Source organism: Lepidochelys olivacea (genome assembly GCF_965140295.1).
Source record: "Lepidochelys olivacea isolate rLepOli2 genome assembly, chromosome: 2".
Classification (NCBI taxonomy): Eukaryota; Metazoa; Chordata; order Testudines; family Cheloniidae; genus Lepidochelys; species Lepidochelys olivacea.
In genome coordinates this window covers 113468829-113496502 of record NC_140412.1, presented here as the reverse complement: position 1 = coordinate 113496502, position 27674 = coordinate 113468829, and the positions used below count along the sequence as shown (strand labels likewise).

The following is a 27674-nucleotide window of genomic DNA, read 5'->3' as shown; positions in this document are numbered from 1 at the left end:
AATTTAACATTGTAGAAATGGTTAACTGCAGACATTTTCATTGTATATTTCACTGAAACCTATTTTCAAGTTTTAATTATTAAAACGAGAAAATCCAAGTATATTAACGCAGAACTGCAGCAATTTTTGTAGTTTTAAACTGAATTTCAGAACTGTTCAAAGAGAATTTTTATACTATATTTGATATAATTAAAAACATAAATTAGATATACATCATTATGCGTTTACCTCTGAATGGTATATTTCAAGAAAAGTTAGTACCATCAGATTTGCCACCTTACAAAATTCTGAATGGTCATTTACCAATGTAGAAAAATTTTCTACTCCCAAAATTAGATAGTTTCAGAAATACGTGCCCTGTTGAGATGGCAAAAAATGGCTTGAGTAGAAGTGATAGGTGTAAAAAATAATGAACAGCGATAATGAAATTTACTAATATCAGCTTATTATTTGAGTGGTAAAGAGGTTACATTCATTTTGAGCTCTGTAGTTTCGTTTTCTTCTTTTGCTGTGCACCTTCTGATTTTCGTTTCTTGGGCGTCACTTGCCTATCTCCCTTTGCTGATTTCTCACTATCATCAGTCCAGCAAACTTTCTTTTTCCTAGTTATCAATGGCTGTTCATCTTCATTTACTGAAACAAAGCAGAACGTTATTCATCATGAGTATTTAAGTTCAATATTTGAAATCTCTGCTGGCATGAAGTACATATTTATTTCCCCCCATTTAAAAAAGAAATTGAAACAGAATGAGCTCTATAATCTATTTTAGTGGAAGAAAGGAGAGTGCCATGTATGTTACTTGGTATGCAATGTCCAAATATCAAGTGAGCAAGTAAATGTATTTTAGATGGTCATGCAGGACTGCCAAGTAAAAAAATACTGGGCTAGATTTTCTAAGTTAGACCCATGATATTGGGTAAATACATCTGTACACACCTACACACCTGACATGCAAGTGACCTATTAGAGACGCAAAACTGCATTGAAAATCTGACCCAACAGGTTTAAGAACCCGTGCACAGCATACTGCCAGTCAAAACCAGTACCCTAAAAGCCTGAGCATTTTATTTACCTAAATATTACCACATTAATTCTTACTTAAAGGTGCTTAGAGAACACTGCAGAAAATTAAGATTTTGGTCAGACTAGCTGTGACCCTCAGAACACCGCAATGCCAGATGGGCAGGGCCTCCCTGGCATATAAAAGTAAATCTCAGCTGGCCTGACCAGCTCAATGAACTTCACACACTTGTCATAATATTAATTTAAAAGGTATCTTGTAGTGTATCACTGGAAAACCAATAACCCTGCTGGTCATTAATATCACTGTGAAATGTGTGCAACCAGTGGTTCTCAAACTTTAGTATTGGTGACCTCTTTCACATAGCAAGCCTCTGTTTGTGACCCCCCTTTTAAATTAAAAACACTTTTTTACATATTTAACACCATTATAAATGCTGGAGGCAAAGTGGGGCTTGAGGTGGAGGCTGATAGCTTGCGACCCCCCATGTAATAACCTCATGACCCCAGAGGGGTCCCGACCCCCAGTTTGAGAACCCCTGCTGTAAGCAGACAAAAGAGAAAGGCCAACACCTCTTTGGCTCAACTGCAGATTGAACCAGGTGTGACAAGGACAATGAGCCATTCATTTGCATCAGAGATTGCAGGAATATCATTTGCATTGTAAATCTCAGGAAACTGAGAAATTGACACAGCATTGGGTCCCTGGTGGAGACAGAATGTTGAGCCCCCAGGAAGGCTTCTTGGCTTTGAAGACAAAGACAAACTTTGGAGATATAAGGAGTTGCGACAAGACTTTGGGATATTCATCACCCAAGACAGCAAAGAAGCCAGCGCTTTGTATCTATGAAAGATGGGTCCTCCTGTTACAAGAGGCTGCAAAATGCTGACAAAAGAACTATGTTACGCAAAAGCCATATCTTGCTAGAATTAAGTTGTCGACACTGGAAAGTGTGTTCTTTTTGTTTTGTTTGTAGCCCTTTCAGACCTCTTTCACTTTTGTTTGAAATCACTTAAATCTATGTTTTTTGTTAATAGACTTATTCTCCGTTTTACTACGAACCATTTGTGCTGTGTATTATGATGGAGTGCGATCCCCCCAGCTGAGCTGACAAGCTGTTTTGTGTACTGGCTTTTTGGAGGCAGTGAACTTGCTGTTATCTCTGTGAGTGTCCAGTAAGAGGGACTGGACACTGTAGGGGAGATGGTTTTGGGGAGACTTGGGACTGGAAGGTTGTTGAGTCACCCTACAAGGAGCAACTGGACTGGTGGAAGCCAGGGTGAGACCATTATACTATAGCATGCTGCTGGTGTCAGGGCTCTGAACCAAAGCTGCACTCTAGAGGCACCCAGGGTTACAGGGCAGACAGTGACAGAACCCATTAGTGGTCTGGGTGGACATCCAAAGTGTCAGATTGGCATGTTTCAATAATACAGTCAGCAAGTAGTGTCATGTGTATTTGAGAAAACTGTATATTTTTAGCTGGGAAAACTTAATCCTTCAAGTGGGTTCCATTTGAAAAGTGATTCTGCAAAATGCCGTTATATGGTTGCTTATTTATTGAGTCTTCAGTAGTTCTGGCATTACTGCTCCAGACTGAGCCCTGGTCTACAGTGGGGGGGCGGGGGGAATCGATCTTAGTTACACAACGTAGCTGAAGTCGACGTACTTAGACCTACTCACCGCGGTGTCTTCACTATGGTAAGTCAACTGCTGCCGCTGTTCCGTTGACTCCACTTGCACCCCTCGCAGTGGCAGAGTACAGGAGTCAACGGGAGAGCTCTCGTGGGTCGATTTATCGTGTCTAGACTAGATGGGATAAATCAACCCTTCCTGGATTGATCGCTGCCTGCTGATCTGGCGGGTAGTGTAGATATACCCTAAGAGAGTATTAGGCCAGAAAGTTTGCACCGTCTATCAGTATGATGCCCTAAATAAGTGCTATCATGTCCTTTAGTTTTAACAGCACCACATTCATCCACAAAACATGCAATAAAAACTCCTACCTGCTCTCGTATTTTCTATTTTCTCACTATATTAATAGCACCTAAATAGGACTTATTTTCAACATAAAATAATCAGGATCCACCTCTGTTACCATAAGAAGAGGTTGCAGCGTTGTCAGGGTTCTCTTTGGTTTCTGAAGTTCTGTCTAGCCATACTGCTAGACATGTAAGCCTGGCTTTGGTATTGACTTCACATAGCAAAGATGGGCTATCCTGGATCTGAGGAAAATATAGAAACAGATTCATTAAAAGGTTATTTCAATATAATTTAGGTCACTTAACCTGTAAATCTACTTTTAAGGCTTTATATCTCCATGCCACAACTGTTAACTGTAGTTTTGTAATGCTGTCAGACAGATGGCTGCCTTAAGGGTACATCTTGAGGGGCAAGACAGGTGTGTTTTTTAATTACATTGGTTCCACTGAGAGAGCTCAACACAACTCAAATCATTAGTTGGCTGGCTGTAGCCTGGGTGAATCTTGGCTACAACAAAGATTGCTAGTCTGCAACTTAATGGGGCTCAATGGTGTTAAGCTAATATGACTGAAATATATCCCACCCCCAGTTTATTTCCTCAAATACAGGGTTACAACTGGTTACAAGTAACATGGTTCAGTGTATGTGCACGCAGCAGCTTTTCTGTGATCACAATCACATTTGTGTATCTACATCTACCATACTGCTTAACTGTTTGTATCAGTGCACTTTGGGACAATCTGGGCAAACATTCCATAATATCTCATCAAGACAAAGTGTGTCCTGAGGGGACACGCAATAGCAGCCCATGAAGCACTGCACTTTGGAATGTCCTACCACACAGAGAGCTGGGAGGAGGAAGGAGCAGGCCCACCAGTTACGTAAACATGTTTAGGACAGCTGCTCTTTGGGGGAAAAAGCACGCTGAACCAGTAACAGTAAAACAACCACGTGCCAGCCTTGGTCTCTGGCTGAAGCCAAACAAACACTGTTAGCTGCCATGGTTGCTGAGCTTTAACAATATTGTTTGAATCTTGGAATGTGAACTTCTTGGATCAGGGATTGTCTTTTGTGTCATTTGTACAGTGCCTAACACAATGAAGCCCTCTTTGTGGTCCTTAAGTGCTACAGCAATAACAATAATGATGAAAAAAAGTGAGGACACAACCCACAATTAGAGCCAACCAAGGCAATAATTGGCTACAAACTTGGTTAAAAATTGTAGTGAGAACGGGGCCTATCACATTTCAATGAAGAATGAATAATTTATAAACCTTGGCTAACTACAGTTACTAAAACTGTTCACCTTTTGCATCCTGGGAAAACGCATTCGGATAAAAATGCAAAAGACACATTCTGAAGTGATTTTTTTTTTCTGCTTTGTCAAAAAATAAAATGTTTGAATGAACACTGGAATAAAAGTGCTCAATATAAAATTGAAATGCCTGGTGTATCACCATCTTTGATTTTTTTCAGTCAAGACTGTATTTTTCCCCTCTTGAACACAAAAAGTAAATAATATATTTTGCGTTTTTAAAGAATGGTGTTAGTCACCAACATTACAAAAGATTATAGTAACCACCAAAGCATAAAAGATTGATTAGGAAGCTATAAGAGTGGCCAGTTAGAAATCAGGGAGAGCATAACCTTGCACGAGATGGAGGGTGAAGTTACTTGAGAATTTCAGAGATTTTTTTTTAAATCACCACTAAAAATTAAAAGTTTTAAAGTTATGGTAAGAGGAATTGATAGCCAAAAGATCTAAGTGCGCATATATATATATAAAAATTTGCCGATGAACATGGTGTGGAGGAAGTTCATAATTTCTAGTTTGCAAACAGGTTTATTCAATATTTAAAAATAATTTATAAATGCATGTGTGACACTGCACCCCATATTCTTCACCATGATATTATTATGATACGATTATGACATAATCATAATGATTTTTTGCAAGATAAGTCATGTGAGGTGTCATTGGAAAGGTTATAGTTTGCTGAATATGATTATCCTATTTGTATGCATGTTTCATTTTTGTATCCAAAGTTATTAATATTGACTATATATCTATTTCACATGTAGCTATTCCTGGCAACACCTACTAGGTAAAATGCTGTCAGTCTAGATAGCTGGCTGGCAAGGGCCCATTCAGGTTAATGAGCCATTAAGAAGAAACAACAGGCCTTAGGAGACGCTTATCTCCCACCTGGAGAGCCTTCCTGAGGACACTACAGACAGCCTCTGAGTAATGGCTGCTGTGACAGGGACATCTGACCAGGTCACCTGGTGCTGGTCTCCACCTTGGGATACCAGTATTTTTCCATTGACTGGCATGGGGAAACAAATTCTGAAACAGGGGAGTGACATCATCTTGGTTCTTCACTGACTCCCAACCCAAGAAGACTCCTGGAAACACCTAAGGAACAAAGACTGAGCTGGGGGAAGTGCTGGACCCAGGATAAAGGGATTTTTAGCCTGTGGATAGAACATCTGGGGATTCCAAGCTATAAACTAGTACAGCTTGCCCCCTAAGAATCTGCAGCCTGCTTGTATCATCACTTTGGATATGAATAGCAAATTCTCACCCTATCTCTTTAGTTTAGTATATTAAGCTTAGTTTGTGTTTTTGTTTATTTGCAACGTAATCTGCTTTGATCTGTTTGCTATCCCTTATAATCATTTAATCTGTCTTTTTCAGTCAATAAACTTGTTTTTGCTGTATCTAAAACCAGTGTGTGGGAGTCATAACTCAGGGCATAAAGCTATTTTATATTCCTGTCCACATTGAGGGACGGGTCGAATTTCATGAGCTTACGCTGTACAGTTCCCTGCATAGCGCAAGATGGTATAATTTTGGGTTTACACTTCAGAGAGGGTGCATGCTTGAGTAGCTGGGAAGTTCCCTAAATGAAGCATTCCCATGCAGGGCTGATCACAGCATCTGCATGTAACTGCAGCTGGGTGTGTCCATACCTGTATGTATGCTGGTAAAAGTGCAGGCTGGAGCCTGGAGAGAGAGCTTGTCACAGCAATATAGTGTAAAGGGAGCCCAGGCTGGTGGGTCGGGGGGCCGCTGTGGTACCCTAGTTCCAGGAGGTACTCCGGTGGGGGAACCCGGCACAGCATGCTTTTTAAAAACCTAATGTTCACTTGTAAATTAGTTCTCCACAATTTTTCCATGAGTTGTTAATGTACTAACCTTATCGAGTTCAAGATTCCACAATTTAATGTACCCATCACTGGATGCAGTAATTATAACCTGTAGTCCTTCTTTTTCAAAACTGTAGATGTCTTTTATTCTAGAACAAAATATAATACCTGGATACTTAATAGCACGACAGGTGGCTTCAACTAATAAGGACAGATGGTAAGAAGTTGTCAGAAATTAAAAATCAAGAGAGAACATTCTACATGTCATATAGAGAGCCACAAACTATGGATGCTTCATGTGAATATTTTTGATTCAGGCATGTAAGATACAGTTCATGCACAAGACTAATCTGTTTTGTATTCTGCCATTTGGAGCAATATGTGCCTTTGAAAAATTCATGTTGAGGGCTGTTAGGACCCTGATTCAGGAAAGCATGTAAGTGCTTAATTTTAAGCACATGCTGAACACCCATTGACATCAACCGCACTTTAGCATATGATTAAGTGCTCTGCTGAATTGGCACCTAAATTAAGACAGAGTACTAGATATTTCTTTAACGATAAAAGGAACATATAAGACTTCCTTTTTACTGGCTTGGAGTCCAACTGTGCTATTTTACATGGGTGTCTGTTTGGACACCAGTGCAAAATTATAAATTGGTAACAGCCTCTTAGTCAATGCTTATGGGGATTCAGTAAAGATTAAAAGACTCCTTAGGCCATTTTTTAAATTTTTATTTACAGATTTAAAGACCAGAAGGGACTACTGTGATCATCTTGTCTGACCGCTTATATAACAAAGACCATAACTTTCCCCAAAATAATTCCTAGAGCACATCTTTTGGAAAAACATCCAATCTAAAAATTAGCATTGATGGACAACTGTTTGTTAGTATCTGGTTTTGAACAAGACTCATGACTGCTTTGTGGAGAAGACCAGGAAAAGGTGCAGACACTACCAAAACAACTAAGTACTGGTACATGTTTGTCAAAACACCTGTGTGGACATTGTGGCTTGGGCTGGAGATCGGGTTCTCAAACTTGAGGGTTGAGGTGGACTTCAGACCCTGACCACGTCAAAGCAACCTCTACACGGCTATGTTTAGTACGCTAGCGCGAGCCCCGCTCCCATAGGTCTGTGGACCTGAGCTGAAAGACTCACTCCCACAATAAGTGTAGACATACCCACTGTGTTTTAGAACAGAAGTACATTCTTCCAGTGCAATTTGTTCCACCTCTTTTTCTGCTGTCTCCATCCTTTCTTGGCAATTTATACTTCAAACACACCTCCCTCTCCTTTCTTACATGCTTTGACTATCAGTGAAATATTGAACAATATAGATGATTAAATCATTATTATTGGGAATCTAAGCTAAGACCATTTAGATGAACGGAGCAGTTCACACCTCTCCAAGCTATAATATGCCTGCACCTGCAGAGAACTGGAAACATCTCTGCATTGGTTTACATTTGTTTTGCTTGTTTTCAAGGTTCTCTCCTCAACCACAAGGGCTTGAAATTTTAATTAAAACAAAAACAAGAGTAAGCTGAGATTCTGGAGAACAAGATAAAAAAATGCTAAGTACCATTTGGCATCCTGGTGCCAAGGATAGATTAGAAATGAAAAACCTGAAATCTTTACCACTGTTAAAAAGTAGTTCCTCGAGAACTGATTTGAGGCACACTGGTGGGACAAAATAGGCAATTCTGCAATTCTTGTGCTGTGCTGTAACTATTTTATGGATAAAAAAATCAGAATCTGGAGGTATAAATCCATTTCTCTTTAGAATACATCCACGAAAGATGCGAGCGCAAACTCTTGTTGGAAAATATTGGCATGACAATTTAAAATCACATACACACAGAATACTGTATTTAACATATATAAAAAGACTTGCTTGCATATTTTCCATTTTGCTGTCCTTCCTCCCAAGGCTTTTTTATGGTATGTGGATAGTCCCTTCCACCTGACAAGGGCTGACATGGATCCATCCAGACCATATTATTGTCAAAATCATCATATATCCAGTGGGTAGGTATTAAAATAAATTTCACACCGGGATTCCTTGATGTTTCATATAAAAAGAGGTGTACACCCACACTCAGTGAGAATGCACAAATCTGTATTGAATTTGCAACTCAGTACATCAGAAACAAGGCAGTCTACTTTCTATTTTAAAAATAAAAATAAACTGTATTAAGCCAAGATGTTCTGAATGCTGCCACTAACCAGGTAGTAGTGTGTATTCAACACTGCCATAAATTTTAAAACAATTTAACAGGACAAATATAAAATACCTGTTTTCATGAGCTTTAAATTCACAAAGGCACTTTTGTGAGTCACAATCGTACAGTCTTATAACTTCATCATCTCCGGCAATAGCAAGAACAGAATCCTTGAAGACAAAGAGAAGAAAATGCAGATGAGGCTAAAGTAATTCAAACAAGTTAGCTTTCCACCCCCTTCTTTTATGTACTTACTGTTATAAATCTAACTGAAGAAATTCTTTTCTCAGTTGTGATGGCACCACTGACAGATGCTGTTTCAAGTTTGTAGACATCCACTTTATTAGTTACGACCACCACATACTTCTCTCCACTAGGAGACCATTTAACTATGTGTGCATCTGAACAATTTTAAGTAAAAAACAACCAGAAAGAATGTAAGTTTTGCCTTAATAATAATTTTAAAACTCTGAATCTCATTCTCGACATCTTTACTCTGCAATCTTTAACATGCAATGTATATGACCCCAATCCTGCAAATATTTATGCCAATGCTTAATTTATTATCAGGAGTAGTACTATTAACTTCAATGATACTCATAGTAGTAAACGTAATCATGTGCATGTGTGTTTGCAGGATAGAGGATTATATTACCACCCGGAAGGGGAAATCATATCAAATCTTCATATTTACTGGAATAAATCTACTCGTAGCAAAACAGATTTTTAAAAACATTGTTAGGTCCCAAAATTTAGGTTTTGTAAAAACAAGCTTGTACAAAACCCTACCAAAAATCAATGTTCCAAAGAACTAAAAACAGAAACTTCCGATAAAGAGTTATATTTTAAAAGAAACATTTTTCTGTAGTCTTTGCAACCCAAATTCATATTAGCGCATAAGAATCTAAAAGTGAGAATCTTTAGAAACTGTCCAGTCGATTTTTAATGTCCAAGCTGAAATAAATGCAGAAAGTAAACAAGGAACACAAATACTACTACTACCACTAACAGAATAAATAGCAAATTATTTTTTTTAATTTTTCCGTTTTGATCATCTAAAGTGTTACAATTAAAAGGGGTACAGAAAAAAAAAAAAGATTTTTAGCCTTATTTCTTTGAGGAAAGAAATAAGATTTCTGCTGTAGTATTACTATACCCTGTCCATTGCAATTTCTGTATTCAGGACATGCGCCTTTGATCTTTAGTAAAAGGTAGAGCAGAGTGAATTAATTAAAAAGTCAAACATTTGCAAGTCAAAGGCTACCCTAGTGTAACTTTTAAACAAATACGCACATACACAAAAGGAACTCAGCTAATTTTAGTTATAATAAATATTTTGCAGATTAGATTGACACACTCACTTTGCTTCAGATTTTTGATGAAGGCAGATCGTCCTTCTACAAGATTCCATGTTCTGTAAAATACCAAAAAGGGATTGAATATGCATCACTTAAAATAGCACAGAGAAATTAAAGTACCATTTACTAACCATTGGTAAGGCTATGTTTTAGTCATGGGTATTTTTAGTAAAAAAGTCATGGACAGATCATGGACAGTAAACAAAAATGAATGGCCTGACTTGTCCATGACTTGTACTTTATACTCCTGACTAAATCTTGGGTGCTCTGCAGGTGGGGCTTTGGGGGCGCCACGAGTGCTCTGGGACTGCTGCAGGTGTTGGGAGGGGAAGGGGGGCGGGAGCAGCATGTGGCCGGGGACCCCGTTCACACAGCCCAGGACCACTGCTGGTGCTCAGGGGAGGGGAGGAAAAGGAGGGGCAGCACAGTCCGGGACTGCCACTGGCGCGCAACGGGGCGGGGGAAAGGGGGTGGCAGCATGTGCCTGGGACTGCTGCTGGCGCTGTTCTTTAAAAGAATATTTTAAAATGCTGGTGCTATTTTTAAAAATGTAACAGTCTGCACTCCTGTCTAGAGCAGGCCATCCAGTCCTCCTCCCAACACCAATCTCTTAGCTTTGTATTCTTCCCTGAAAGGTTGGCACTTGTTCCACATGCAACTGACATCACTCGAGGCTAACAGAAGACGTCAATCTAGCAGTTTGATAAAGATGGGCTTCCCTACTCCTTTGGGTTAAAAGGCCAGTTTTGTATACTACAGAGTCAACAGGATGAATATTAACTCTTTAATATTTCAATGGAGCTAAGAGGAAATTTCAAAGTGCTAGGTACAACTACACTATAGAAACTTCACAAGTATAGCTATATTACCATAACTATGTCGGCATGACCCCCTAGTATTGATGCAGACTTGATTGATGGAATGCCTCCTCCCTGAATGATGGTGGCTACGTTGACGGAAGCCCTCTTCCATCAACATAGCTGCATCTACGCTGGGGGTTAGGTTGGCATAGCTAAATCGGTCAGAGGTGTGTGGGGTTTTTTTAGAATCCCTGACTGACATAGCTATGATGACCTAATTTAAGTGTAGGCTAAGGCACAGAGGTACTAAGTAAAATTAAAAGGTACATATTGATAGACCAGGAATCCTGCAAGTGTGAAAACATACACAGTTACATAGGTTAACTGACAGCAGCATCACAGATGCTTCCCTGATCGTTGCTTCACAATCTAGCCCCAGTGTATAATCCTTTCTTATAATTCAATGAGATCATTTAGTAAATTTCACTAAATAAGATTTTCAGCCAATTTTGACTCACCTTAATGTTTTGTCTGTTCCTACTGACAAAGCTAATTTTCCAGACGGGTGAATAGAAAGAGATGTCACATGCCCCCTAATAAAGTCAACAACAAAAAAAGTTAATCATGTATTTTCTTTGTCACATAAATAACCAAAAATATCTAAAAAGAAGCAGTTCAGAAGACTCACTTATGTGCTTTAATGGATTTCAGACATTCCCATCTCTTTGTGTCCCAAATACAAATTAATCCATCTTCTGCTCCACTTAATAAGTGTGCATTCCCATAGAACTCCAGGCAAGTTATCGTGCCTACAGATCAAGATCAGCACTATTAATCTACATTATGACATCTTGAATAAAAATACTACACAAAAAATAGTTTTATATAAAACGTCAAGATATTCACTTAAAGACATGCTAATATTTTAAAACTTAATTGCATAATTTCCAATAGAGTCACACACATGAAATTATATTTGAAGTTCAAAATGAAAGTCACTTAAATTGTTTTCATTTTGCATCACACCTATAACACAGATACCTTTTTACATAATACATGTCTAGGAATTACAACACTGTAAGCACACCTCATACATAATTTGCAAAACTAACGCATGCACAAAACATGCAGCAATACCTCTGTATCTGTGAAAGAACAGACTGCTTCCAGCATCCAAACATGCCAGCCTTTTGTTCTACTTGTTAGATGAAACCTGGCTTACTTACTACATATTTCGTCATAAAAATAAGTTTAATTACCATATTTAAAAATCACTGATGCCCCTCTCTTGTCCTTGTCTGTAGTAGCATACAATTTTGAATTCTGTCTGATTCCTCACTCTCTAACGTAAGTCACATTTATTTATATGCATTTAATAATTCCTTAATCCATTTCAAATGTATCTCAACTAAGGCACCATTAAAAATTGACAGTTCTCTGTTACAGAAACACACCCATTAGTAAATCATGTAATTAATACCTCTAAAAAGAAAAGTTTCCTTACCATTATGATGAAGCAATGCCCCATGTTCTATCTTCTTTTTCATGTCATATATTTGGATCGTTTCATCTCTGCTACCAGTGACTACATATCTGTTATTCACAGCTACTGCTGATAATGAGGCAGTGTGGGCATGATGGGTAAAGTCAGGGATAGGCATCCAGTTCTGAAAACAAAATATAAAATGAACCTTTTTTGAAACACAACCAGTGTGATATGTTCTAACTTGCCTATGATCAGATTATAAATATCACAGTATAAGACTAATTTTGAAATAGCAAAAACTAGCCATGTTCATTTTGCTAAACATACAAAAACGTTCTATTCTGTTACAGATCTAATGGGAACCTGTGAAGGATGTTTCCTAGTGGTCACTGTGTGACTAGACCATCAACCTAACAACTCAGATGTATTGCTCTAAAGAAGCAACAAACTCAGAAGACCAAGGAGGAAGCAGCAGAATATACTAAGCTTTTGGCTAAGAGAATGAGGGAGGTCAAAGACAAACGCCAGGAGCAGATAGCCAAGAGACGACGACTATCCTCATTGAGGGCCTCTACATCTAAATCTGAGTCAAGCCAAAAGTAAAACATGTAAATGATTAAGAAAATAAATCTTTTATGGTGACAATACCCTCCCCACAACTTCTCCACTCTCCAGAGCTTCCCTTGTGACTAGTGATGCAGATGGATTGGTGCTGTGTGGAAAAAGGTTCTACAGTTTCCAGAAGAAAGAGACAAGTTGAGGCTCTTAGGAAAATCCAAGCCAGTCCTCCCCTTTCTCCTTCAGCACTTTGGCAATAACTGCCTAGGAAGGAGTACTGCGGAAAGGAATCAAGGGGTTATTCAGTGGATCACAAGCTAAATGAGAGTCAACAGTAACACTGTTGCAAAAAAAGCAAACATCATTCTGGGATGTATCAGCAGGACTGTTGTAAGCAAGACATTAGAAGTGATTCTTCCAATCTACTCAGTGCTGATAACTCCTCAACTGTGTCCAGTTCCGGGAGATACATTTCAGGAAAAAAGTGAACAAATTGGAAAAAGTCCAGCGGAGAATAACAAACATTATTAAAGGTCTAAAAAAATGTAACCTGTGAGGAAAGATTGGAAAAACTGGGTTTGTTTAGTTTGGAGAAAAGTAGACTGGGGGAAGGCGAGGATGATAACAGTTTTCAAATACATAAAAGATTGTTACAAGGAGGAGGTGAAAAATTGTTCTCCTTAACCTCTGAGGATAGGACAAGAAGCAATGGGTTTACATTGTAGCAAGGGAGATTTAGGCTGGACATTAAGAAAAACGGGAGGTTGTGGGATCTTTGTCAATGGAGGTTTTTAAGAACAGGTTAGCCAAATACCTGTCGGGAATGGTCTAGTTATTATTTTGTCCTGCCTTGAGTGCAGAGAACAGGACAAGCTGACATACTGAGGGCCCTTCCAGTCCTACACTTCTATGATTCTATATTCTTGACATCTTCCTCTCCACCCTTACTATGCAGTCTTGATGCTTCCCTGGGTAGCTGAAGTAGAGGTGATAAACTGTGGAACTAATGTGCCATTAGTTGCAATCACACAGTTCATTCTGCAGGTATATTCCACCCCACTGTGTCTGTCTTTTCTAGTTAGGGTGTAAACGCTTCAGAACACAGACCATCTAGTGTTCTATGTCTGGGCAATCCCCAGCAAAACAGAGCCCCATTCTGGGTTGGTTGTTAGGTATTAAGGACCGCAATAAACGTACTAAATAATCATCATAACAAGTGTGGCGCTCTGTGCCCCTCTAGAGGTAGCTGGGCCAAAGAGAGCGTGGCTATGCCTACTGCAGCCGGGTAACCCGGGCGGCAAAGGCTCCTGCTTTTAGAGCCCCGCAGGGGACAAGGCCCCCAGGCATGCGGAGCTGCACCAGCATGCGGCTGGGTCCAGGGGCAGGGAGGGCTGGCAAGGAGCTGGCGACGGGCAGCGAGAGCGAGGCGCAGTGTTGGCTGCCTGTAGCGGGCACCAGGCAGAGCTCCCGGCACCCCCTGCTGCAAGCCGGGCCCCGGCGCTGATCAGATCAGCTGCGAGCAGCCCCGCCCGGCCCGGCTCACAGCTCGCTCCAAGCGCTCACCGCACCGGCCCCGGCCGCGAGCGCCCAGCAGGGGGAACCCCTCGGCGTCGCGGGCGCGCGGAACCACCCTGCTTAAAGCCCGCGTGGAGGCGAGCAGCGGCCGGGCGCGCGCGCGCACACACCTCCGGGGTAAGTTACCGGGGGGCCCCCCAGCAGCTGCCGCCCCGGCGCCGTTACCTCCGCCGGCCGCACCGCGAACCCGAAAAGAATCTGCTCGTAACAGCCGCCGACTAGCTCCATCTCCCCGCCGCGACCCGGGTCCTCCTTCCCCCACGCTCGGAGGCGACGCCTGGGGTCCTTCCAGCCACCCGTCGCAGGGGCTGGCCACGCACTGCCTGAGCCGGAATTGACAACGCCCGGACACCCCCGAGCCCGAGGCCCACCCCTCGGGTTTCCTAGCCGGGGTGTATCCCTTGGAGTCCCCGAGTCGCATAGGGAGGGCGCGGGCTGTGGGCGCGGTAGGGCCCTGGGGTTGGGGTAACAGGCGTCGCTGGGGCCAGCTCAGCGTGAGGTCCCGGGCGGGGGCGGAAGTAGGACCCGTACGGCTCCTTATGGCGACGCCGTGGATGGGAGACGTTAGTGCCGGGACCGGGCCGGGGGGGGGTTCGCGAGCGGGGGGAAGCGGGTGGGCTTCTCTCGCGCGCGCTCCCAGGATTATCGCCCCCTCCCCCTCCTGGGGGTGTGGGTCTGGGCCTGTCCTTCCCCGGGGCCTTTCCCGGAGCCGCCGCCCCTCCCCCCCGGCGGGCGGCTCCCCCCCCCCATGGCAACTCCGTTCTCAGCTCCGCCCGCTGACCCCACTCCCGGGAGGCCGCGGGGAGTGACGGGGGGAATCCGTCCGGGGGACCGGTGCGGGTCGGGTCACTGCCCTCGGGGTCAAACGGCGGCCCTGGGTCAGTGAGTGAAAAAATCCCCCCCCCCCCGACCCTTTCAACGCTTCTGCCCGGGGCTCTTTGCGCCTTGGCCGCGCCACACAAATACCGTCACGCGCGCACACCCCGGGCAGCGGCGGCGGCGGCAGCAGCAGCAGCAGCAGCTTCCCCGCGCCGGCCAGGCAACTATAACCAGCCCCCCTGAGCCTCGCCCAAGGCACCCACCCCCACCCCCACCCCTACCCATCCCGAGCGTGACCCCTCTGTGTTACTGTCTCGTGACGTACAGCTTCGAGGTCTTAAACGTGCCTCTGAATATGTGATTCACTGGCCATGGTTTTTCCATTTTACTATAAAGTCAGAAAAAAGAACAGGAATTAAGGATATTTATGCAACATTAATCTCATAATGGTCCTTTTTTGTTTTGTTTTGTTTTGTTTTTTTTAAATGGTCTTACTTTTAAAAATCTTTCCTTCATGCTACTGCCTGAAAAAGTTAGGCTTGGTCTACACTAGAAAAGTTTTACTGATAGGACTTCAGTTAGCGGGTGTGATTTTTCCACCTATACAGCTATAAGCCATATTTTGGATGCAGTTAGACATGTATAAAAGTGCTTTATACTGGTATACCTTATTTTCCTTCCCAACCCAGAATAAGTTATACTAGTCTAAGCATTTTGATACAAATATAATTACATTCACCCTAAGGTATTTTTGACATTTTAACTACATGAGTATAATTAAAGAGACAAAACTTTCAGATACATACAAGCCCTTATGTGCATGCTTAAAGTTAAACATGAGTAGTCCCATTGAGTAGCACTATTGGAGTCAAATACTTGAAGTTAAGCATGCAAGTCTTTCCAGGATTGGGACCTTAATAACTAAATGGTAAATTACCTATGTAGCTAATGTTAGTATGAATAAATGATGTATCCTATTAATGTGTATACCTCTAACTTTTTTAAAAATTTGTTTTGAATTGCAGTGAAAAGATCAAATGACAACTATCAAGCTCAGAGAATAAAATACCAAAATTATTGTTTCATATAGAAGACCATGATAACTGTGATCAAGATATTATTGCATCACTTTTTTTTCTGACTCAATTTTTCTGCGGTCAAATTGCTTTTTTATTGTGCTGCAGCTTGAATTAAATGTTCACACAGAGTGGTAAGTCCAAAAACAAACCGCATAAATGGTCACAAGTAAATTGGACAGTTTTTAATCTAAAGGCCTAGTATTAGAACTTTTTTGATTTTATTTTTTTATACAAAAGTGAAATTTTGTTGGCTCTGTCTCTTTAAATAGCAGAACTATAGTAAAACCTTGCTGATGCACATTTTGCTAATCTGTGCATTTCATAATTTGTGCAAAATGACATCCATCTGTATCAGAAAAGTTAATAGTAGAGTGCTGTTGTAAAGTCTCCCATATTGTTAAAAAATTAATTGCTGAAATTCAAAGTGAAGTGCTGCTCCTGAAAAGATTAAAGCAGTGGTCTCCAACCTTTTTATGCCCAAGATCACTTTTTGAATCTAAGCGTAACCCAGGATCCACCCCTTCCCCAGGCCCTGCCCTGCCCTGCTCACTCTCCCCCATCTTGACTCACTTTAACCGGGCAGGGGGTTGGGGTTCAGGAGGGGGAGTGGGCTCTGGGCTGGGGCCAAGGGGTTCACAGTGTGGGAGGGGGCTCCGGGCTGAGTGTGGGGCGGGGAGTTGGGGTGCAAGCTCTAGGAGGGGGTATGGGGTGCTGGCTCTGGGAGGGAGGTCAGGGCTGGGTCTGGGATTGGGGTGCAGGATGGGGTTTGGGGTGCTGGCTCCAGGAGGGGATTGTGGTGTGGCCTCCCGCAGGGTAGCACTTATCGTGGGTGGCTCCTGGTTTGCGGTACAACAAGGTTAAGGCAGGGTTCCTGCCTGCCCTGGTCCCATGCTGCTCCTAGAAGGGGCCAACGCGCTCCTGTAGCCCATGCGGCGGGGGGGGGGGGGGCGCAGAGGGCATGTAGCTCCGAACACTGTCCCTCTCTGCCAGCACCGCCCCCTCGGCTCCCATTGGCCCCAGTTCCCCATTCCCGGCCAATGGGAGCTGTGGCGGCAGCGCTCGCAGGCAGGAGCAATGTCAGGAGACCCCTGCCCCCCCCCCCCAAAAGGGGGGGCCGTGGGGCTGTGCTGGCCGCTTCTGGGAGCGTGTGGGACCAAGGCTTGCTCCCTGCCTGCCTAGCAGCAGCCCCACAACACCACCAGAGATCGTGATTGATTGGGGGAGTCCCCAGGATCGACCAGTCGATTGCAATTGACTGGTTGGCGACCACTGGATTAAAGCATGTGAATGACTATTCATGTGAATAGTCCCACTGAAGTCAGTGGGACTACTCGCCTCTTGCAAAGTTTTGTGTGTGTTTAAGGGCTTGTCTACACATGAAAATTAATTTGCCTTAAGGCACGTTGTGAATTTAAAGGACAGTTGCTGTTCCTGAATAATTCCATATGTAGACAAGCTAAGTCTTCGCAGTACCAGGGTTTTAACAGTTTTCAAACTGAGTTACTATTGTGATTTACTAAATTCACGATAGTTCCCCTAGTCATTAGAATGAAAGATGTACTATGTATTTTGCCACATAGATCCCACTTTAGGGTAATATGTTACAAAATCTGTTATGTGGAATAATACGGGGTGAAATTTCATCAGGCAAGCATTTATTAAAATGTACAAAGTACTGAATGTAAAAATCATTTGCAATGGAGTAACAGAGTTTAAAAAAATTGTTGTGAGAGAAAGTGCTGTGTGCAGTGACATGCTCTTATCCCTAACATTGACTAGTGAGGTGATTTAAAAGAAAATACATAGTGAATAGCTATTTCAGATTTTCCTTAAAAATTGTATAGAGCAAGTGAGTGAGCTAAAGGGAAAAGGCATTGAAACTAACGACATAACTGCACAAAGCTGTAGCCCTAGCATGGGCCTTTGGCCGCTATTGTAATACAAATAATAATGAGAGGCTAAATTCCTAGGTGGCTAAATGGCTATGTAAGTTACAAGTCAGTAAGAGGGTGAAATTTACATACCAAGCTGGCAGAAGGGGGGTAGCTAGAAAAGATACAGGAGGGCAAAATTCTCCCTCTGCTTTACTTTATACTGTCTTGTTTCTTTTACTGCTACAGGTGCCTCTTCCATATGTACCACTCTGCACTCTCTTATTGATTTGTAATTTACACCACCAACCAAGGCACCTTTGAATTTGGCCCAAAGAGAGGAAGAACCAAGAAAACCTCAAAGGCCCATAAAAATGAGCTAGCGATCTTTTTAAGCTTTTGGATAATAGATCTTTCCTCACTTCTAAGCTGACCTTATATCCCCCACCAACCAAACACATGTTTAAAATAATAGTAGGGTGTGGCCAGATATATATGGAAAACCTTGAGGCAGTGGTGGAATAAGAATAAAAACTCACAACTGTCCTCTAGAATAGAGAAGTTGAAAGATAATTACTGGTCTTGGTGAATAGAAAGGATATGTCTGGTCATTCCAGGTTATCCCCAAGTCAAGCTGTGTCATGATATGATGCAATGATTATTTGATCCACAAATAATCAATGGTTGCCAATAGCAGTCGTCTGCATAGGTGTATTAAGGTGAGGCTTTTGCAATGCAAGTCTGAGCTCTGGAACCTTTCAAAATTCCTCAAGTTAAATCTGATTTAAGAGAAGGTGAACAAGTTCTTAGCTGTGCAGCAACCATTTTTTTTTAGTTGAATTACTTTTCATAAAAGCTTCTCCTCTCCTCCCCTTTTTCTTTAAATAGAGGATCAGAATAAATTGTGAAGCAGTGCAGCATTCCTTGTGAAGAAAACTTCTGAACAGTGGCAAACCAGGTAAGATCATCTGGTGAGAACAAGTTGAGGTCCACAGTGCTTAGGAGGGATACTAAACCATATCCAGAATTCTTAGCAAATATAAAACTAAAATAGTTTCTCTGAGTAGGTGGATTCTAGCCCTGTGCTTCCTTCAGGTAATTTGCTAATTAATTACTCTCCCCTACTCTGGAAACCTAATTATATCAACTGAAGCAGGTTGGGGGACCTGACATGAAGCATTGGACTTCTCATTGTTTAAAAGTCAGTTCTCATGGAGGGGCTTGCCTGTAACACTCTCTGAGCAGGATATATGCAAGCACTCACACAGACATTAACGTTCTACTTCTAGTAAGTAAAATTTATTGATAAATACCAAATGTATTAACTCTTGGAGCCCTAAGGATGAGAATCCTCATTCTTAAGATTCTAAGGTGAGGAACATGACCTGCGTTAACTCTACCATCATCTCCCTTCTTCTCTTCTCTTTGTAGTTGCCCTACCTCCTTCCTCTTTTTTGAGTGAGGCATGCTTTGTGCCTGTTTCTTCTTTGCCCTGCATCTGGGCATGAGTTCCCCTGGGCTCCAAACTAGAGTCTATCTGTCCCTCGCCTGCTTTCCCCTTGCATCACATCTACCAACCTCCTCTTGGTTCTTGGCCTGAGCGAGTGACTGACAACTAGCTGTGAGGAGAGGTGTCTCACAGCAGCAGGAAGGGAAAAGCTTCCAGCAAAAGGGAAGCAGGGCCAGTTGAGGCTCATTTTAGGCAAGAGTGATGACCTAGCTGTGTCTTTCAGTCACCCAAAAAAATGCTACTAGAGTGCTCTAGCACAGTGTTTCTCAACCTTTTTTATGCCGGTGACCAGCTTGCTGCTTTCCTAAACTGTGTCAGGAAGATTTCAGGAACTAGCGCTGGTCCACAGACTGGTCATTGAGAGACATTGCTCTAGCAAGTCCTACAGAACGCTTAGGCGCAGTCCGGTCCTTAAAGTGATTAACATTTAGGATTGGCCAGCATCTAAAGGATAACTGCTTTATTTTATTTTTTTTTAATTCCAAGAGGAAGCTTTCAATCCTTTAGCCAGCTTGACAAGTCAGGGGAATATGGCTGTTCATACAATCCTTTGGCTCTGTTATTTTTGCCAGGCATTTTCCCCAGAGGCTGCTTTCCCTCATGGGAGGCGGAGGGAGAGATGGGACCCCAGGCTTCTTTCAAGGGCAAGGTGAATATGGGGAAATCACCTGTGGTGATGGGGAGTGGGTGGGAGGAATTTAAACGAGACTAAGTACTATAAAGCTTTTTTTTTTTTCATCCCAGCAGGATACAATGGGAAAGCACAAAAGAGAGTCCCTACAAACCTATAGCTGGTGGAGAGGACCACAGAAAAAACGAAAGAAAAAGAACAAAATAAAAGCAGGAAGAACAGACTATGTTAGTGTTGTTAATCTTCCAATCAGGTAAAAAAACTCTTGAAACAGAACAAAAGAACAAGCCCCTGTCCATAATAATCCATTTAAATCAATAGTGAACACTGAACAAATTCTTTGAGATTCTTAAATGGAGGTTCTTATGTAAGTGCCAAGTATTGTTTATGCTGGTATATTTTGTAAAAGTAAGTCTTTGTAATGAGATTTCATTACACCACTCTGCTATTAAATCTTTGCTGAAATGTGAGTGACACCAATAGCGTATATTTTTGGGGTTATCTTTTTACTTAGTACTTTGAGATCCATAAACTATGCATTTATTCATTTGTTGCTGGTATTTTTATCACTCCTCTTCTTTCCTCTTAACTAAGACATAGTAAAATCCAATCAGAGTTTGTTTGTTTTTTTGTTTTTTTTTTTTTTTTAAAAGGTGGATTGACTTGGACATCTGCTCACTCTCAAAGCAGAAGTAAAGCCTGTTTAGCTAGAGCAGTAGGCTGGACTCAGCTTTGAGCATATTGCACCACAGTGGTTGTACAGTACTACAAGATTTGGACCGATCTTTCAAATTTGTACACTGCCAAGTACAATGATCACTACAGTGTGTAGTGCTATAGAAGACCATGGTGTTTGCAGGATTAGTCCCATAGTTATATGCAATAACTTAATAGCTTTCTGAGCAGTCTCTTAAGATTTCAATATTCTTGCAATCTAATTATTTCTTTTCAATCCTTTTTAGACCAGATTTCTCAATAGTTGTAGGAGAGCTAACTCCTGAAGTGGATGATTTTCAGCTCTATGATTATTTTGTGAAAAGGTATCCTACATGCATTGACTGCAAAATAGCCACAGACCTATTGGGATACTCCAGGTAATTTTTACACAATCAAAATGCTGCTGATAAAAGGAGTGTAGACTGTTATTTGTAAACCACTTTGTCAAACTTAAACCTGGATCATGTTTCTGTGTTTTTTCCCAAAGCAAAGAGAAGGTAGAACAGAAGTTAGAGTCTATAAACAAAGCAATATTAGAGGAAAATCCCTTGTGCGATTTCAAGTCTTTGTCTGGATTGGGCACGTAATAGGCTAAATTGTGATTTCACTAGGCACATATTTGCATTCCAGAAAATGTACCTGGGGAGGCAAAGAAGATGTACATTGAATTAATGGGGCTCTGCTCCTGCCCAGCAGTGCACCTACGCATAATCAAGTGCGGTACTGAGGGCTAAGAATTATCCCCATTTGTTGGATGGGGAAAATAGACAAGGGGCCACATAAACTGAAGTCAGTGGAGTTGAACCTGCTTATACCAGCAGCAAAAAGAGCCCGTGACTTGCCCAGGGCCACCCAATGGATCAGTGGCAGGACTGGGACTATAACTCTTTGTTGCTGGTTCTCTATTAAGATCACAGTACACTTTGGGGGCAAGAAACACAAAATACGGAGAAAGTGAACTTTTCTTCTTAAAAGGCTAAGTACTGTAAAGTGATAGCTCTTGGTTAACACTAATTGAGGATGTGGGTAAATCAGTTGCCATATACTCCATTAATATGATACACCGGTAACTACATTATTTTTAATTAATTATTCTTTTGTTGAGAACCACCATTAAAAGAAACTTGCTCTATTAATCTGACTGCAGTCAGCTGTCAGTATTTGCTTTTTGACACAAGTTTGAGTTCTGAGAGAAAGCATTTAGCATGGGTGTTTAAAAATAAACAAACCAGGTAGAAAGCAAATATGTACTGTAAGCCATAGTAACTACAATGCTAAATAAGGGGTTTGTCTGCAGAAGACAACACTAAACTTATTAACTCTGTTATAATGCTGTGTATAGTGGAATTACTAAAATCTCTACATTTTGGAATTTGCAGGGGGTATGGCTTTGTCAGATTTGGTGAACAAGGTGATCAGATGAGAGCACTGCAAGACTGCCAAAATGCACCAGGTCTAGGTGGAAAACGAATCCGACTGAGTATAGGAATTTCTAAAAGGTAATGAATCAGTCTTGTACTGATGCAGGAATTAAAGGTAGTCATTAAACACTTGTAGCTTCACCTTGTCAAACCATATGTCATCTACTGTAATGGTGGTGTCATCCCATATTTCATGATATAAAGGATCTAGTTTTGCAGTTCTTCTATTTAGTGCTCCTCCATCTGCTTTTCCTGTCTGGAACCATGAGGTACCTAGAGCCTGGCCAGAATTCTGGGGTAAATTTTTTCAAAAGCACCTAAATGAGCATGTGTTTAACTTTACTACTGTGAGTAGTCCCCCTGAAATCAATGTGGCTATTCATAATAGCAAAGTTAAGCACATCATAAGTTATTTCAGGGCCTTAGGGAGTAAATAAAGATTTTTCCAGTGAAAATAGTACCGGGTTTATTTTACAGTGATCTGGTGAAGTGAGGGAGCATTCTTAAGCAGGGAGAACAAAAAAAAAAAGTCTATAGTACAAAAGCCAAAATCAGATCCCAAATGCGATATACAGAAAATACACCAATTTCCATCAATGTTCTTTGCTCTCCAAGGATTCCTGACTTTGAAGCTCTTAACATGCAAGTGAGGACTGTGAATCACTCTTAAAGGTTCCTTGTTCTGCCTCCTAAACTCTTGGTCAGTGATAGGCACTTTTTGAGGCAATCCCCGCTTTTACCAGTTAGGTTTGGGTAGATTGATATCAAATTGACATACGGTTTCATCCAGTACATGGGTGAAATAGCATGTAACAAAGAGGAGGAAAGCTCTTTGAAAAAATTTCATGAATTTTTCATGAAAAAGCTCATGAAAAAATTTTCTTTTATTATTTTTTCATGCTTTGTGTGTATATAAAAAGATCTTCTACACTTTCCACAGTATACATCCGATGAAGTGAGCTGTAGCTTACGAAAGCTTATGCTCAAATAAATTGGTTAGTCTCTAAGGTGCCACAAGTACTCCTTTTCTTTTCATGACAAAGGCACTTATGTGTAGGTCCTATATTGATTTATATTTCTAGTTTAGTAATGGCAGACTGGTTGACTTCTGTGCCTTTTTAAAAAAAAAAATAATTTAAAATCTGGAAGACATTACCCAGGAGACATTTAATCTGTTTCAAATTTAGGTTTAAACTAGAGGTTTTACTTTATTTTGGTTTATTTTAGATTTGCTTTCTTTGTTAAGGTGCAGACTGTACAACTGGCTTTTCTGTGTCTGTGTAGAGAACTATGAAAATAAATGGGGACCTACAAGTACAGGAGTCTGCCTGCACAGGGCCACATTTAGAATTGGGTATTAAATATGGAAAATCTGATGTGTCTCTGGAATGTGCAATCAGTCCATCTGACTTCATTGTATAGTGTATAATGATCAATGAGTATCAGATGAATCTAAAATAGGGAGTTTTCTAATTTTTCTGAAGAAAAAATTGTCAAACTATTTTACATTTCTTCCTTCACTCTATTAGTAAATGAATCAGGCTCCTTTTTAGAGTTTGTGCTTTTGCTGCTTATTCTCCACTTCTGACTTCATAAATTGTTGTGGCAATGATTGTCACAAACAAGATTATAACTTCAGATGGGAAAAAAAACCCTGGCAGCTGCTGAATGCCAAACCAGTCTCTGTGCAAAACAAGTTCAGGCGGAGTGTGTGTGGGAGGGGGGATATGTGAGGTGGGTTTTTTTTTTGTTTTTTTTTTTTTTTTTAAAAAGAAATAAAATCCCAGAAGTTTCAGATGCTCCTTAAAATGTAATCTGTTCTCTTTGGGATTTTTTGTTTTTTTTCCCCCTAGAACAAAGATTTAGTAATTAGCCAAGCAAAACATAAAGGGCTAAATAAAACAGAACGTAGCTTTAAAGCAGCTGTACTTGATAGCTGTTTGACAAGTACTACTTAACCAATTTATAGCAGAGCACTAGACTTTAGCTGCAGAAACTGTGTTTATGCTGACACTGAAACTTACTTTAAAGTAAATGGATAGAAGTAGTAATAGTTTCATGGATTTGGATTTTACTCAGGATAGTAATTACTATTGGTATTGGCAGAGGTGAGACCATTTACTTCTGTATAAACACAGATGAAAAGCACTGTGCAGTGATTTTCCTCACCCTTTCATTTCTGGCAACTTTTTCAGAGAAATGTTCACCATCATAATTTGATGTACAAAGACTTACTAAATTGTTTAATTTTAAACTAAAATCAGTTTACATTCAGTTCTTAAATTCTAATTATAAACTTTTAAATATGTTTTTAGAATGAAAGCAGAATTCCAGCGGTATCAGTCCTATAACTATAATGATTATTATCAAGATTATCAGAACTACTACTCACAGTGGGGTTACGATCCTTATGCTGATTACAACTATAGCTATCCTTCCTATGACAACATGCAAGCTGTTGGAGATTCTGCTATAGGAGACTCAATTCTGACTCCAGCTGTATTTGAGGTATTGATCTTACTGAATTTACATTGAAGATAAGTTCTTCCCAAAATCTTAAATTACATAATTAATTTATAACAGAGTTGTATGTCATTTTCCCCCCTTTGGTTTTAACATGGAAACCATGCTTAAATCCTGTGATAATGTGTAAAATAAGGACTAAATGGCAGTCAGAATATCCAAGCCTTAATGTGATAAACTTCTCTAGTATTAGACCTCTATAATCCTCTAAATGTGTACCATTTGTCCTTGCATTATTTATTTATTTGCCAAATGTGATTCTGATAACATTATCTGTATGTAATTTTTTTATCCTAATAAGTCTGTCCATAAGGCACATAGTTTAATTCTCTAGTTGTTCTAAGCCAGTGGTTCTCAAAGTTTTTTGTACTGGTGACCCCTTTCACATAGCAAGCCTCAGAGTGCAATTCCCCCCCTTATAAATTAAAAACTCTTGTTTTATATATTTAACACCATTATAAATGCTGGAGGCAAAGTGGGGTTTGGGGTGGAGACTGATAGCTTGCAACCGCCCCCCCCATTAACCTCGTGACCCCCTGAAGGGTCCCGACCCCCAGTTTGAGAACCCCTGTTCTAAGCCATACTTAACTATTAAATTGGCTTTCTCCTGAATGTCTATTTTTTAGAAAGGAAATGGCTTGAGGTTGGAAAAACCCCATTTTTTTTCACAGCTTTTAACTTTTTTTTTTTTTTTTTTAAATGAAGATGCATGCATGCATTGAAAATCCTTTTTTCAGATAATTGAATGTAAAAATTTCTGGAGAACCTGGAATTGATAATGATTACACTTCTATAAAACTAACATAGACATATTCTTGTTTGTTTCAGGAGACCCCAACTGTGGCTGAAAGCAATGATGAACTAATAACTGAAGGTAAGGCTAATGCTGTCATATTTCCAGATTGTTTGGTCCTAATAATATCTAGTGTTATAAAATTTCTATACAAAACTGCTGACAAAGTAGTGCTAGTTCATGAAAAATATCTTTACAAATGTTGCATTCGCATTTCCAAATGAGCTATTCTAAATACTGGCACAGAGGTCAACAAGTTGGGAATGTAACGTAATTTACATTGTATGTAAAATTAGGAGTTTTCAGACTTGGCACTCTTTATGACAAATGACTTTCTTCTAATTTGCTCTTACATGAAGACGAAATAGTCTTTTGTCCCACTCTGCTAATTTTCATCCATGTGTTATTGTCCACCTTATCATAACTTCTCTAGCTTTTTACAGCCTTGACTCTGCTTTAAAAAATCTCAGTAGAAAACAGGGTTCATAAATCTTTTACAGCATGTTTAATATCAGTACTGCTTAACAGAATCCTATTCTAAAAAGCAAAAGAGACATCTGTTATACATATATATTTGTACAGAACTCTTCCCCCTCATCCCAAACAAAGTGCGATGCCCTACCATTTATCTAACCATAATGGTATGCTAGCTTATGCCAGAGGGCTCTTCCCCTGCTTGAATTGCTGTTTATCATGATTGTCTGTCTGAACCTGACCAAACGTCAAAGTAAGACTTTGAACCTAACTCCTTCAGCAACTTTTCACCCTCATGCCTGAAACATAAGTGTATGTTGGATACTGGGATATTAGGAAAGCATATCCTGGCATGCATTTTCTCTCCTTTTTAAATGTAGGGGTAGTGATATTTCACAGGTTTGTAGCGATGGGTGTATAATTTAGGTTAATACCTTCAACAAGTCTGTGCATGTGTGTTTTTAATATAATTGATTTTTTCACAAAGTAGTAATGTAGTCTCCATACTTTAACCCTAAGCATTAATGTAATTTAATGTTGGTTATTTTAAAGTCCAGATTGCAGAGGGTTTTTTTGGTGGTTGTTTTTTGAGTTGGAAAGTTTGGTGTAATGAATAACAGTAACCACATGTCACATATGAAGCTCTTGCCATTAATTTTTGTGTATGTGCCTGTGTAGGTCTTCAGTGCTGGGTTCAATTTTTTTTTTATTTACTGGGTTTATTTTTGCAGATCCACAGCTCCATCTGGATGTTGATGAAATGAACAGACAATTTATGGAAAGAAGTGAAGAACTCTATGACTCACTCATGAATTGTCATTGGCAGCCTCTGGATACGGTCACCTCTGAAATCCCTAATGCTTTCTAAAAGTGTCTTACATGAATATATAGCATGACCGTTATGACCAAGGTGCTAACATTACATTTCTTCTACATTACTCTAGACCATAAGTTTTAAAGCACAAGGATGGGTTGTTTTGCTAAGCTTTTGACAGCCTTTGTAATTTTTGTTCATCACTCTACTCATGAAGCATCTTGAAATCATGTAAATATTCTAGAAATGTAAAGAGTTGAATAGAATCTCAAGATAGACTTGCTTGTGTAAATAAAATCTCGTTTCTGCAAACCTGTCAGTGGGGAATTTCACTTCTTCACATGTAAGCGATTGGTACATGTTCTCTTTTGGGCTTGCAAAATCCAAATGGTCTCCTTGTTTCCATAACTTTCTAACTTCTATTTTGGAACTGACACCATGCTATAGAATGGCTATAGCTAGAGTGAACATTAGATCTAGCACCAAAGAAATATCTGAAAAATAAATATAGATGTGAACATATTCTGAAGATGCTGTTGGCTCAGTTAGCTAGCAGCCATCAGTGTTGGGGACTCCCACACTTGGGAATGGAGCATTCATTCCCATGGCTCTCCTGCAGCCTCCTGATACTGAAGAATTGCAGTTGGGCAGCCACTTGCTCCATTATTGGTTTTTATTTTTTAATAAACGAATTTAAACTAGTTAGAGGCATGCTTAACTTATGCAATGATGTGCAGCTGGGGCAGTTGGCATCTGGCACTCCTGTCCTCCTATTTAATATACTGTCTGTCAGCAGTCCACTTTTATTTGTATAGTGTTTAAAGGTTCACGGAAACCTCTGAAAATATCCTTGACATCTGACAG

At 40.5% G+C, this 27674-nt stretch overlaps 2 protein-coding genes across 8 annotated transcripts; one reads left to right on the top strand and one right to left on the bottom strand.

Moving 5' to 3' along the window:
- Positions 1–423: 423 nt before the first annotated feature.
- On the bottom strand, positions 424–14469 carry PAK1IP1 (PAK1 interacting protein 1). 3 transcript variants are annotated; one of them, XM_084618989.1, is made up of 10 exons: positions 14324–14469; positions 12044–12206; positions 11228–11348; positions 11058–11132; positions 9743–9795; positions 8637–8782; positions 8454–8551; positions 6205–6304; positions 3112–3247; positions 424–633 (listed from the first exon to the last, which is right to left on the bottom strand). In XM_084618989.1, exons 1-10 carry the CDS (start codon positions 14384–14386, stop codon positions 473–475), a joined length of 1116 nt encoding a protein of 371 aa, XP_084475115.1. In that variant the 5' UTR covers positions 14387–14469; the 3' UTR covers positions 424–472. The 3 variants fall into 3 exon arrangements, with proteins under 3 accessions (XP_084475115.1, XP_084475116.1, XP_084475117.1); XM_084618990.1 differs by having other exon boundaries at positions 3121–3247; XM_084618991.1 differs by having other exon boundaries at positions 14269–14408.
- On the top strand, positions 14259–27122 carry LOC311515729 (tRNA selenocysteine 1-associated protein 1-like). Of its 5 annotated transcripts, none has more exons than XM_084618994.1 (10): positions 14259–14275; positions 16003–16187; positions 18816–18885; positions 20010–20086; positions 20182–20321; positions 21031–21162; positions 22165–22284; positions 24522–24714; positions 25558–25603; positions 26728–27122. In XM_084618994.1, exons 4-10 carry the CDS (start codon positions 20057–20059, stop codon positions 26862–26864), a joined length of 798 nt encoding a protein of 265 aa, XP_084475120.1. In that variant the 5' UTR covers positions 14259–14275; positions 16003–16187; positions 18816–18885; positions 20010–20056; the 3' UTR covers positions 26865–27122. The 5 variants fall into 5 exon arrangements, with proteins under 5 accessions (XP_084475120.1, XP_084475121.1, XP_084475119.1 ...); XM_084618995.1 differs by lacking the exon at positions 14259–14275 and adding an exon at positions 14630–14721 and having other exon boundaries at positions 20185–20321; XM_084618993.1 differs by lacking the exon at positions 14259–14275 and adding an exon at positions 14630–14721.
- Positions 27123–27674: the final 552 nt, after the last annotated feature.